The following is a 12,394-nucleotide window of genomic DNA, read 5'->3' as shown; positions in this document are numbered from 1 at the left end:
TGGGGGTTCCCAGGTTGCAGGACTGATCCTGTTGGAAGTGTCAGCTTCGGTCATCCCTTCACTGTTGGCCTCTCCAGGCCCCACCACAGACACTCCCAGACTCTGAGTGCTGCTCTAGGAGCTTGGCCACTATTCCCCCATCACTCCCCACATACACGAACACCTCCATTCCTCTTGTCTCTGCCCCAGAACTTCAGCTCTGGCTATTTGTGGCTTGCCAGTATTTGAGCAGCAATGCCACCTCACGAGCAGGTGCCTAAAAATTCTACACCTCTGAGGTGCCAGATTATGTAAAACCAATTAAGCTCCTGCTTTTCTGTTTGTTTTTTGAGACAGAGTCTTGCTCTGTCACCCAGGCTGGAGTGTAGTGGCACAATCTCTGCTCACTGCAACCTCCACCTCCGGGGCTCAAGCGATTCTTCTGCCTCAGCCCCACCGAGTAGCGGTGATTACAGGTGCCGGCCATCACGCCTGGCTAATTTTTGCATTTTTAGTAGAAACAGAGTTTCACCATGTTGACCAGGCTGGTCTCAAACTCCTGACCTCAGGTGATCCACCCGCCTCAGCCTCCCAAAGTGCTGGGATTGCAGGCGTGAGCCACTGCACCCGGCCAAGCTCCTGCTTTCATCCCTGTAGCAAGTCAGCTCGTTGGCATACTGATCCATGTAGAATGGGGGGTATCTGCATTTACAGAGGAAGTGTCAACTCCATCAGGGCCTCTGAATCATTCTTCCCATTGCCCTGTTTCTGCATGTGACACATTCCATTCCTGCACTTGGTGCCCAACACAGTGACATAAGATGATTCTTATTCCGATGCAAGGAAGCGACAGGATTCTTAAAATACATCACTGGTGCAGAGACCCTTGGGAGGGGCTGTAGATCTGGCATCTGTCCTTCCTGGGGTCGGATACACCTTTGTGGAGGTCGGCCCGTCTTCATTTTAACCGGCAAGCCTTGTGGAGAGGCAGAGGCGGCAGGGTGGACAGACTAGGAGCCCGCTTGAGGGGTTTAGCAGCGAGTTAACTTTCCAGCCAGCCATGATTTGTAAAAGAGCTTAAAGGTGGGAAAGAAAATCCTTTTCTTAGATTCAGCAGCTTTCACTAATCAGCTGCATCTCTGGGTGTCACTGCTTGGCTGGCTGCTGAGATATATTTTTTTCTCTCCATCTCCTGTTCTATTAGGGAGCCAGGGGCCCAGGAGACCCGAGGCAGGGTTAGTCTTCCACGAACAGAGGAGTCTGATCCCAGCGTTCAGAGCACAAAAGCTTGTAAATCAAACTGTTAGCTTAATAGCTTGGGCCATTATTCTAAAGCAGTGGGGCTGAAACCAAAAGCCAAATGAAAATATAGTCAATTTGTTCATACTTTAGTGACTGAACGACTATGTAATGTTGGTGGGTATTGGCGGTGCAGAGAGACAAGGACTGTGGGGGGAGGGGCGGGTGTTCGGGGGTGGGGGCGGGAGGGGAACGTGAAGACCCCCCCCAGATGCTTGGGCAAGCCCCCTTCTAAAATAGATGTTGGGTCTCTAATTATACCATAGACTTTGTAATAAAGATCCAGGCTCCGGAAGTCAGCAGGCTTCGCTGCTGGAGCACAGCCCTGACCTTCATGCCTGAGGGAAGCCGAATATGCAAAACCAGACTTGGCCAGCAGCATGCGAGCGTTTGGTGTGACATCAGGAAGAACTGAGCTCAAAGCTGGGGGTCGAACACTGGGATGAACACCTGGGGAAGAACTCAGAATCTCCATCTTTTAAAAACATTTAGAAAAATAGCCTTACTGGTTTTGGAAAAGCTACATCTACTCATTGAAAAAAATGCAAAACATATACAAAAGAGCATCCGAGAAAGGAAAATCAGCTTCACCCCCCACCCCCCCACCCCAAAGATCACCACTGCTACCATTTGGGGGGCCCTCCTGCTGAACGTCTGTAGGCATTGTGCAGACACTCAGAGATGCTCGGGTGCTTCTCTCCAGACGGGGTCCTGTGGCATGGACTGTTTTGCCCAACAATATGTTATTAAAGTGTCAATAAGTACAGATCAAAGCCATGGTTTTCAAGGTCTCCTAACGTGTACTTGAGCCATCTCTTCATCAGTGGCATCCAGTCTTTCACCATTGTCATCGGCCATAAGCTTTTGGGGGCACTCGCTTCCCGTCTTTGGGTAGAAGGATGTACCGTCTGCTTTGTGTGGCCGTGCACGAGTGGCTGGTTGAGAACCGGAGGAAGCACTGTTAGCCAGGGCCCCAGGGAGGGCTGCCTAGGCAAGTGGTGGTGTCTGGACCCTGCCTGGAGAGCCCTGAGGAGGTTTCTGCAAAAGGCACGGAAGTGGGGTGGGCTGGCCCACGCAGGGCTATGTTTAACGGGGCTATTGTTATGGGAGTGGCCTCCACCCTTCAAGCAAGGTTGGTGTCTCTGGACCATTTCAGGCTGCAGACACAGCGCACCTGGGGACACCCGAGGACACCTAGGGCAGAACTTCTCCAGACTTCCCGGCCCAGGAGCCCAGCTGTGCAGCTGCCTGTGTGTCGGTCTGTCTGTCCATGTCACCCCAAGCCAGCGGCCAGCAGCCCAACGGTGGCAGTCACACCCGAGTCTGGCCTGTTCACCAGCATAGCATCAGTGTGGGGAACAGGGCCCGGCACAAAGGCGCAGGTGGAAAAGATTTGTGAATAAGCGGGTGAATGAATGAATGAATGAATGTTCTCCACAACCATCCTCATGGCAGCTGCCACTTATAGGCAGTTAACATGGGTCAGGCGTTCTGCTGAGCATGGTGCACACATGTTCTCTCTGGATCCTCCCAGCAGCCTGGCCAGGGGAGCATTTGTTAGCCCATTTTATGGAAGAGGAAGTGGGTGACAGACAGGTAAAGCCACCTGACAGGTAGGTGTGGCAGGGTCACCACTTGACCCCGTCTGGCTGTCCCTGGAGTCATGCGTGCACACAGATGTACCACATTACTCCCTGTTGGCCTCGCTGTCTGCCCTGGAGACCTAGAACACCCGGCCAAAGGGCAGAGGAGCGTCTCTATCCCCCCCAGGGCACAGAGGGCATCAGCCCCAGCCCAGCAGCTCCTCCATTCAGGGATGGGAGATAATGAGTTCATGTCCCATCCCCAGAATGGACACCTGAGAAGGATCTGAGCTGCTCCCCCTGCTGGCTCACCCTGGGTTTGGGGTCTGCACCTCCAAGGGACCCCCATCCCCTCCCGCATGGCTCCTGGGCCAGTGAACTGGGGATCACAGAATCTTGGATTGGCAGGAACCCTCAAGAACTAGTTCCACCCACTTATTGTCAGATGAGGAAACAGAGGTCTGGAGAGCCCAGGCATAACTGTCCTGGTAGGAGGGCCCCTCGCCAGCTGCTGGCTGAACCCCCTTCTGGGCCCCGGCCACCGGGGGCAGTTGCTGGTGGCACAGACCAGAAAGAAGACATCTCTGTACTGCCCTGCCTGGAGGGAATGCACAGTGGGGGATGTGTCCTTTTCCCTCTTTGTTCCCTCTCCTCTCTCGACCCTGTAAGTGGCCCGGGTCATCCAGGGCGGGGGTCTCGGCAGCCCCTCTGGCAGGGCAGCCCCCTCGTGGCTGGTGGGGTCGGTGCAGCAGCCGCGCCCTGCCTGCTGCTTTTCAGTGTGAAAGGTGTTTAATTATTTCTGACAGAGTTCAGCGTCGACATCTGTTCGTGAGCGGGGAGAGTCCATTTAGGTTATCCATCACCGTGACAGGTTCAACTTTTTTGGAAGCGCTTTTCCCTTCATAATGGGGCTGGGGTGGGGGCAGCAGATCAGCGGCAACGCCAGGCGCAGACAAAGGCCCTCCCGGGGCTTCACACGAGACAGACACCACAGACAGCAGCTCCGCCGGGGGAGGGGGGAGTGGCCCTGGCCGCCCGCCCGGACCCCTGAGTCCAGGCCCAGTTGGTGGCTGCCAGGATGGTGGGTGCTTGGTTTGGGAAGGGGAGAAAGGGGAGGCTCAGCAGGTCTGTAACAGGCTTTTAAATTCTGTCACTCTGGGCTGTACTGGCGGTTAAGTCTTTCATCCCCTCATTCATTCATTCCACAGATGTTTACTGACCCCCTACTCTGTGCCAGGCACCCTGCTGCCCTCTGGGGACAAGGTGTGGAACTGATAGGCACGGTCCTGGGGGGCTCACATTTTACTGAGCAAGATGAAAAAAACTGCCCAGTTAATTAAATGCAGAGTTAAGTGCCGTGAAGGGGAAGAAAGGATCCGTTGGTGGTGAGAATGGGGACCTGTGGGTGGGGCCTGGAGGTGAGGGAAGGGGTCCTCGGGAGGCCCTGGGGCTAGGAAACCCCGGATTGGACCCAGACTCCACTTCTCACCTCTCCAAGCCTCAGTTTCCATGTCAGTAGAATGCGGCATGATATCTATGAGATGAGGCATGCTCAGCCCCAGGTGTATTCTAAGGGCTCAGTAAATACTTTTTGTTGGTGTTACTTCCTGACAAGGAGGGGACTGCATGTGACACCCATAACGGCAGCACTCTGTGGGTCTAAGGGTCTCTGCTGGGTCGGACAGGGCGGCATCCAGGGATGAACCCAGCACAATTCCCCATTTCCCTTGGCCCCAGTTTCCGGCCAGGAGGATAGGGAGACAGCCTGCAGCTTTAACTCCCAGCATCCTGCGAATATCCTCGGAAAGGAGAATACTCAGTAGATACTGTGGCTTGCATGTTGATTTTCTTTCTCATGAGTTTTATGGCCCAATAGGTCATGTGTCTCGGCTTGGGCCCTGCCATCAGACACACCTGGGTTCCCAGCCCCACCACTCTCTGGGCAAGGAAGGTGCTCCCCCTCTGCCTCTCATCTGCACCACCTGGTCAGGACTCTTGTTCTGAGGCTCAAATGAAGTACTATGCACACAGGACCTCACACAGTGCCTGGCACGGAACAGGAGGCCATCATTCCTGGTTTGCTATTGTTCATAATCATATTTCAGAACAACAGTCTCAAGACTGGCAGACCCGTGGTCAGCTGAGTCAAATCCCCTCTTTTGAAAATGGAAACTCATTCTATATGCATTTAGCTCCTTCTCCGGGCCAGGCGCCATGGGACACAGGTGAGTAAGACCGGAGCTCCCAGCACAGGTGCAGCACTGTTACCTGGAGCCCTTTCCTTGCTCTGCTGAGGGGAGAACACCTGAGCCTCCTGTGTCCATGGTCTTGAGCTCTAAATCAGAGAGGAGGGGGCTGAGTGGGGCTAGGAGTCAAGGCCTAAAGCAGAGTGTTGCAGAGGGCAGCCCATGCCGGTAGAACGCTGGGTCCCAGTCCCTCCTCAGGCAGCGTCCCCACGGACCACAGGGGTTCTTACAGAGAAAAGAGCAGGGAGGTGGCTGGGCGTGGTGACTCACGCCTGTAATCCCAGCACTTTGGGAGGCCCAGGCAGGAGGATCACTTGAGCCCAGGAGTTGGAGACCAGCCTGTCCAACATGGTGAAACCTCATCTCTGCAAAAAATACAAAAATTAGCTGGGCATGGTGGTGCAAACCTGTGGTTCCAGCTACTCAAGAAGCTGAGGCAGGAGGAACACCTGAGCCTGGGAAGTTGAGGCTGCAGTGAAGGCGATTGCACCACTGCACTCCAGCCTGGGTGACAGAGTGAGACCCTGCCTTAAAAAAAAAAAAAAAAATAGGCAGTGAGGAAAGACCACAGCCACGGCCAGGATGGAGGCTGTGGACAGAATCCGCTGAGTGAGTGAGAGAGCAGGAGAAGCAGAGGAAGCGACATGGCTGGAAAAGGCAGAGAAGCTAGAGATGAGCCGAGCTGTCAAGGGCAGGAGCGGTGAGAGGAGCTGCGGAGCTGCACTGACTCTCACCACCTCCCAAACGTGCTCCGCCCTGTTCCTCCCTTGACGTCTGCTGTGCACGGAGGCAGCGCGCTGATGGGCGGCGGGGCGCGTGGTCATTGACATATGCTGGCAGAGGCCACTTGGGCAGGACATGAGAGGCCGCGTCAAGGGGGGCAGAGCAGGTTTCTCCCGTGAAGCTCTACAGCCTGTTCCAGTGCATTAGGCTCAGAAAGGCACCGGCCCCTTCATTGTTTAAATTGCAGTTTAATGCGGCACAGCAGCCGGGCCTAGCGCCCAGGAACATTGCTTTGTGCAGCTGTCTTCTCGGGGCCAGGCGACTGCCTTGTGGCCTCCTAGAAAGGCTACCTCTGCCGAGCTGGGCACACGCAGCTCCCCCGGCCCCATCCTGAAGCCACCGTTCCCAAATCTCCCACTTCCCTTTCTCCATACAGCGCCCCCGGCTCTTACATTGTTCTTTCCCTGCCAAAAGCTGTTGAAGATGAATCCCTGACTGGGTGCTACAGGGCTACATGGCTGAGCGAACACCAGTTGAGTTCTGAGGCCAGAACGTGGCACGTTCCCTGGGTCTTTATCTAGGTCAGTCTGGGTACACGTTGCACACTTGCCCCAGTCCTTGGTAGACCTTTGCTCCTCTCTCCCCAGGGACATCACTCTGTGGGAAGTTCATGCTGGTTGGCATGCATCTGTCTTGTACCTCAAAATTCCCAGCACAGGATGTCATGCATCAACTACCCCTTCCCTGGAGGGAGGTTTGGCCCAGACAGCCCCTGCCCCAGGGAGACAGTCTCCACCCCAGGGAGACAGCCTTCTCCCCTGGTGAACAGCCTCTGCCTCAGGTGGACAGCCTCCTTCCTCAAGGGGGACAGCCCTCTCCCCAGGTGGACAGCCTCCTTCCCCAGGTAGACAGCCTCCTCCAGGTGGACAGCCTCCTCTACAGGTGGACAGCCTCCGCCCCAGGTGGACAGCCTCCTCTACAGATGACAGCCTCCTTTAGGTAGACAGCCCCTGCCTCGGGTGGACAGTCTCTGCCTCGGGTGGACAGCCTCCTCTACAGGTAGACCACCTCTGCCTTAGGTGGACAGCCACCCAGCCTCTGCACCCAGATGGTCTGTGTTCAGTCCAAGACTCTGCCACTCCGCAGCATCCACCATGTTTTCTGTCTGGAAAATAGGCCTGGTAGCAGCAGCTGCCCCCTTCAGTGAATGTAAAAAGTCACAAGGCCTCAGCTCCGGGCCTTAGGAAGTGCTCAAGAAACATTAGCTGTTACGATTGCTGCTGCTGCTGTTGTGCTATTCGATGGTGAGAAGCCCACAGAACTTAGAGACAGCAGGTAAGGACCTGGCAAGGTGAGTGGCAGCCAGCAAGGTGCAGGGAGGGGTGTGGATGAAGGTGACACTGACCTTCTGGAAGTGAGGCATGTGCCAGAGGGTGTCCAGCTTCACAGGCGGCTTGTACTTCCTCAGCTGACTGCTCCGGGTCTCATACAGCTTCCCAAGGACCACCTGCAGGCCAGGGAAAGGCAAAGGTGAGACGGTTGCCCGGCTACTTGGAGAAGGCCGTACTGAAGGGATATAGAGACAGAGGGCTGGGATTCTTGGCGTAGCAAGATCCTCGGTCACTTTCCTTCTGGCCCCAGCCCTTCTCCAAGGCTGTTTCACACCACCTGCCTCCATGGTCCTGTCTCTGGCCACAGCTCAGGAGACTGGGGGGGTGGGACCCCAGGACACCCGGAGCATTCCAGTCTCTGGAACATGTGGGATTCCAGCGTGCAGCCACCCTCAGGGCATGCATAGTGTCTCAGTCATCCTTGAACTTGTCCTCCGTGGCTCACGCAGCCCCAGTGGGTCCCCAGGACTCCATGGTGTTTGGATGAAGAAGTGCATGATTCCAGGGGTTAGAGTCTCTTAGAGCAGGTCCTCCATGGCCTGCTCATGCAGGAGTGAGAGCTTCTTCAGGGGACCCAGGGATCCCCCACCACGGTGTCTCTGCAGGTGTGATTTCAGAGACACAGTGGAAGCCCCTCTGCTCCTGACCTGCGTGCCTGTGCCCACTAACAGGTGCCAGCAAGTCCACTGTTAGAGCCACGTAGCTCAAAAGGTCTGTTCTGGACTGACCCAACAGACTTGGCACTTGGCTTCGACTGTGTCATGTCCTAAGATGTGCGAGGGGATGGGGCGTAGGCAGCTGAGGATGGGCTGGAGGCCCTGGTCTGGGAGTCGTCAGTACTGGCTGTGGCCAGAGCCACAGACCTGGCTCAGGGCAGCCCCCGGGGAGTGTTGGGGACAGAGGCCTGGCGGAATAGCCCTGAAGCCATCAATGCTGCCAAGTCCTTTATCTCAGGGCTCAGTTAGGAGGGGCCCTGTGCATGAGCTCACAGGGTCTCAGGTTTCCTTTGTGTATTTTCTCTTAAATTGGGATTCCAAACTGTGGACCTTTCAAGCCCTACAGAACATGGATCTGCCCTGGGGTTCACCAGGCTTATGTTTCCTCTTTCCCTAAAGGCAACTGTCTTCCAAGGGCGGGGCCCAGTAAACCTTCGGCGTTGCCTCCCATGGTGTGAAGCATACAGACGGCACAGTTGACAAATAAAGACTGAACTGAGTTTAATCCAAGATGCTACCACCCCAGTAAACCCCCTTTACTGATTTTATTGTATTAATATTACTGAAAGTATCTATGGATCACTTACAAGCCCCTCTACCCTTTTTTTTTTTTTTTTTTTTTGAGACGGAGTGTCACTGTTGCCCAGGCTGAAGTGCAGTGCCGTGATCTAGGCTCCCGGATTCAAGCAATTCTCCTGCCTCAGCCTCCCGAGTAGCTGGGATTACAGGCAACCGCCACCACGCCCAGCTAATTTTTGTGTTTTTAGTAGAGACAGGGTTTTGCCGTGTTGGCCAGTCTGGTCTCAAATTCCTGGCCTCAAGTGATTCAATGGCGTAGGCCTCCCAAAGTGCTGGGATTTCAGGCGTGAGCCACCGCACCTGGTCATGTCTAGAAGGTTTTGAAACTATCTTTGAACCAAAGCAGGGAGGCTGTCTAGTTGGGGGTTATGGAGCCAGGCTTTGGAATTAGAGGCAAGCAGTCATGTCACCTGTCTGAGCCTTGGTTCCCTCTGCTGGAAATAGGGTGCCAACGCCCACTGAGCAGGGTTCTTGCAGGGTTTGCTGAATTGAGCTCTGAGCAGGGTGGCTGGCCAAGATGATAGCTCACTTATTGGTAGCTGTTGCCACGAATTTCATCTGGGGTCATCACCATCCAAATCAGGACATACCCCGATGCTTACAGGCTTAAGGAGGACACTGAGGTCTGTGGTGGTGGGGATGGGGCCTTGCAAACTGACCATCTAAGCAAGTCTGGTAAATTGTCTATCAACCCCAGACCACAGCCTCCCATGTTTGGTGGGTTTGTAGCCATTTGTAGGACAATATAGCAGCCACAGAGAATCTTGGAGCAAGATTACGAGGTTGGTACAAGTGTTTTCTGAGTGCCTGCTACACGCTAAGTGATGGAGTTCACAATACCTCCAAATATGCCCCCTTGGCATACTGAAAAAGGCAGAAGTAGGACGTCTCTCTCACATCCCCTGCCCTTCTCCCCTCAAGCAGGTTATGAGACCCTCATTCGAGAGGTGCCCCCCAAAACCTACAGGTAAAGAACATCCTGATAATCTGAACAAACAGGACTTGTGAAGTTTCCCCCAGTTTATCACCAAAAGATCACACTATTCATCCAATCCTGTTTCTCCACAACTGTCCCCTTCTTCACCAAATCCAGCATAAAAATACATGCATTTAACCATTTCTTTGGGCCTTCATTTCCTTACGGAGCCTCATGTGTCACATAAAACTGAAAGACATTTGAATGCTTTTCTCTTGCAAATCTGTCTTTTGAGATAGGGCCCTCAGCCATAAGTCTAGAATGGGTAGAAGGAAAGACATTTTCCTCCCCCCACAGGCACAGTATGGTGGGCCCTCATTTAATCAGACCCCTTTCCGCACCCAATGCAGAAACCAAGACCCCAACAAAGAGAGACTCACTCAGCCACACATGCAGAGCTGGTACCTGCTCCAAACCACACAAGCTGTTTCAGGAGGCTCTGCTTGAAAAAGAGGGGCTCTCTCCTAGAGCAGGAAGATGGGGTGGGTTTACCAACACTCTGGGTTGCGTGAAATACCTGCTAATTAAAACTCCCAGCTCTAAGCTGGGCACAGTGGCTCATGCCTGTAATCCCAGCACTTTGGGAGGCTGAGGTGGGTGGATCACCTGAGGTCAGGAGTTTGAGACCAGCCTGGCTAACATGGTGAGACCCCCGTCTCTACTAAAAATACAAAATTAGCTGGGCCTGGTGACAGGCGCCTGTAATCCCAGCTACTCAGGAGGCAAGGCTGGAGAATCACTTGAACCCAGGAGGTGGAGGTTGCAGTGAGTTGAGATTGCCCCATTGCACTCCAGCCTGGGCAACAAGAGCGAAACTCTGTCTCAAAAACAAACAAACAAAAAAACTCCCAGCTCTAATGCGGGGCTAGAAAGCAGTTTGTGCTGGTAATGCTCCCTCTGAAACCAGCCATTACCACAGCAAGTGGACTCTTGCTTGAGCCATTAACAAATAAACTAGTCATGGGTTGCTCTTAAAATGTTATTACAACGCTGAGCTCTTTAATGAGGTGTCTGGCATTCTGCAGACTGCTGAGAAGAGCCAGGAGAGGCCCTGACACCCACCACGCCTGGAAATCCTCAGCCTCCCACCTCGTGCACCCCTCCTGGCCCCTCCTGAGGGTACCAGGATTTCTAGAAAGACTCCTCCGATCCCCTGGTTGGCCCTAGAACATCACAGGCGCTGTCGCTGAGCCCCAGGCTTTTCCGTAAACAGCAGGAGTGGGACCTCTTCTTCAGGAAGAGCCTGGACTCTCAGGCTGGACACACCTAGGTCTGACACTGTTGGCAAATCACTTCATCTCTCGGAGCCCTAGTTTCCCCGTGAAATAAACCAAACTGAGATGATAGGAGGAGAGACCGACCTCAGGGCATTCTCAGAGAACTAAATGCAGAAACTCAGGGTGCATACTCAGCCCAGCCCTCAGCTCAGAGGCTTGGGGAGGGTGCTGGTTGTGATTGTCATGACAACTAGCCACACTGGAGCCATGCCCTTGATGAAGTCTATAAAGTACCGTGTGAACATAGAGTGATTCTGATTTTACCATCATCAGTCTGGACCTACTGCGGAGGAGGCCAATCTGATCTCTCTGAAAGCTCGAGTTTCAGAATATTTTAAAGGAAGTACTATTTTATTTATTTATTTATTATTATTTTTTTTTATCGAGATGGAGTCTTGCTCTGTTGCCCAGGCTGGAGTGCGGTGGCACGATCTTGGCTCACTGCAACCTCCACCTCCTGGGTTCAAGCAACTCTCCTGCCTCAGCCTCCCAAGTAGCTGGGACTACAGGCACATGCCACCACGCCCAGCTAATTTTTTGTATTTTTAGTAGAGACGGGGTTTCACCGTGTTAGCCAGGATGGTCTCGATCTCTGGACATCGTGATCCGCCCGCCTTGACCTCTCAAAGTGCTGGGATTACAGGCGTGAGCCACCGCGCCCAGCCAGGAAGTACCATTTTAGTATCTTTTATTTTGAGAGAGTCTCACTTTGTCGCCCAGGCTGGAGTGAAGTGGTGCAGTCTCAGCTCACTGCAACCTCTGCCTCCCGGGTTCAAGCGATTCTCCTGCCTCAGGATTACAGGTGCCCACTACCATGCCCAGCTAATTTTTGTATTTTTAGGAGAGACAGGAGTTTCACCATGTTGGCCAGGCTGGTCTCAAACCAGGTGATCCACCCACCTCGGCCTCCCAAAGTGCTGGGATTACAGGTGTGAGCCACCGCGCCCAGCCTTGAGTATTTTCACATGTGTATGACAACACAAACGAACAGTTAAAGATGGTTTTCCTTCCTGCTAAAAACCTCACTAACCTGACGTCCTGCTCGTTGCTAGGGACTCCTATCACCAGCAATCGGCAGTGTCTGGACATCCTTGGGACCTCAGCTCAAACTTCCCTGTGCAGGCACTGCCTCCCCAAGCCTCGACTTCCACTCATGGGAAGCAGGGATTACAATGCCTGCCTTGCGGCTTTGGTAGCATAGATGAGAGGATGCACATCATGCACGGGAGGTGTTTGGAATGCTGCTTCCTGGTTAATTTGTAATAAAATGTTACAAAGTTTAATATAATGTGTTCTTTAAGGCACCCTTTCAGAAGTGGTTTCCTTTTCAACTTTGCCTTATTGGCCTTTTCTCTATAGATTGTACAGGACATACTTCTGTGTGGGCCAGGTTGGATTAGTCTAAAATCTGATTTTGGGTGTGTGAAGTTGTGCAGAGGTTTGGTGGGAAGGGTCCCCAGGTAGGAGTCAGGACAGCTGGGTTCTCATCCCCGCTCAGGGTCACACGGGGCGTACTGACTGATGCCCCGGACCCATCTCCTCTACGCTCTGAGCTTAGGTAGGGTCTGAACTGGATAATCACCAAGATGCTTTCAGCGCTAGATTCTCTGATGCTGGTCAGAAGA

At 53.6% G+C, this 12,394-nt stretch overlaps 1 protein-coding gene across 1 annotated transcript in view; it reads right to left on the bottom strand.

The window, feature by feature from the left end:
- The window catches only part of CFAP77 (cilia and flagella associated protein 77), a 160,779-nt gene that overhangs the window by 22,982 nt on the left and 125,403 nt on the right, over positions 1 to 12,394 (bottom strand). The window contains exon 5 of the mRNA XM_024252098.3: positions 7,236 to 7,337. Coding sequence (XP_024107866.1) covers positions 7,236 to 7,337 — 102 coding nt within the window. The remainder of the gene's footprint in view (positions 1 to 7,235; positions 7,338 to 12,394) is intronic.

The sequence above is a fragment of the Pongo abelii genome, chromosome 13 (genome assembly GCF_028885655.2).
Source record: "Pongo abelii isolate AG06213 chromosome 13, NHGRI_mPonAbe1-v2.0_pri, whole genome shotgun sequence".
Classification (NCBI taxonomy): domain Eukaryota; kingdom Metazoa; phylum Chordata; class Mammalia; order Primates; family Hominidae; genus Pongo; species Pongo abelii.
This window is presented reverse-complemented; position numbering and strand designations above follow the sequence as displayed.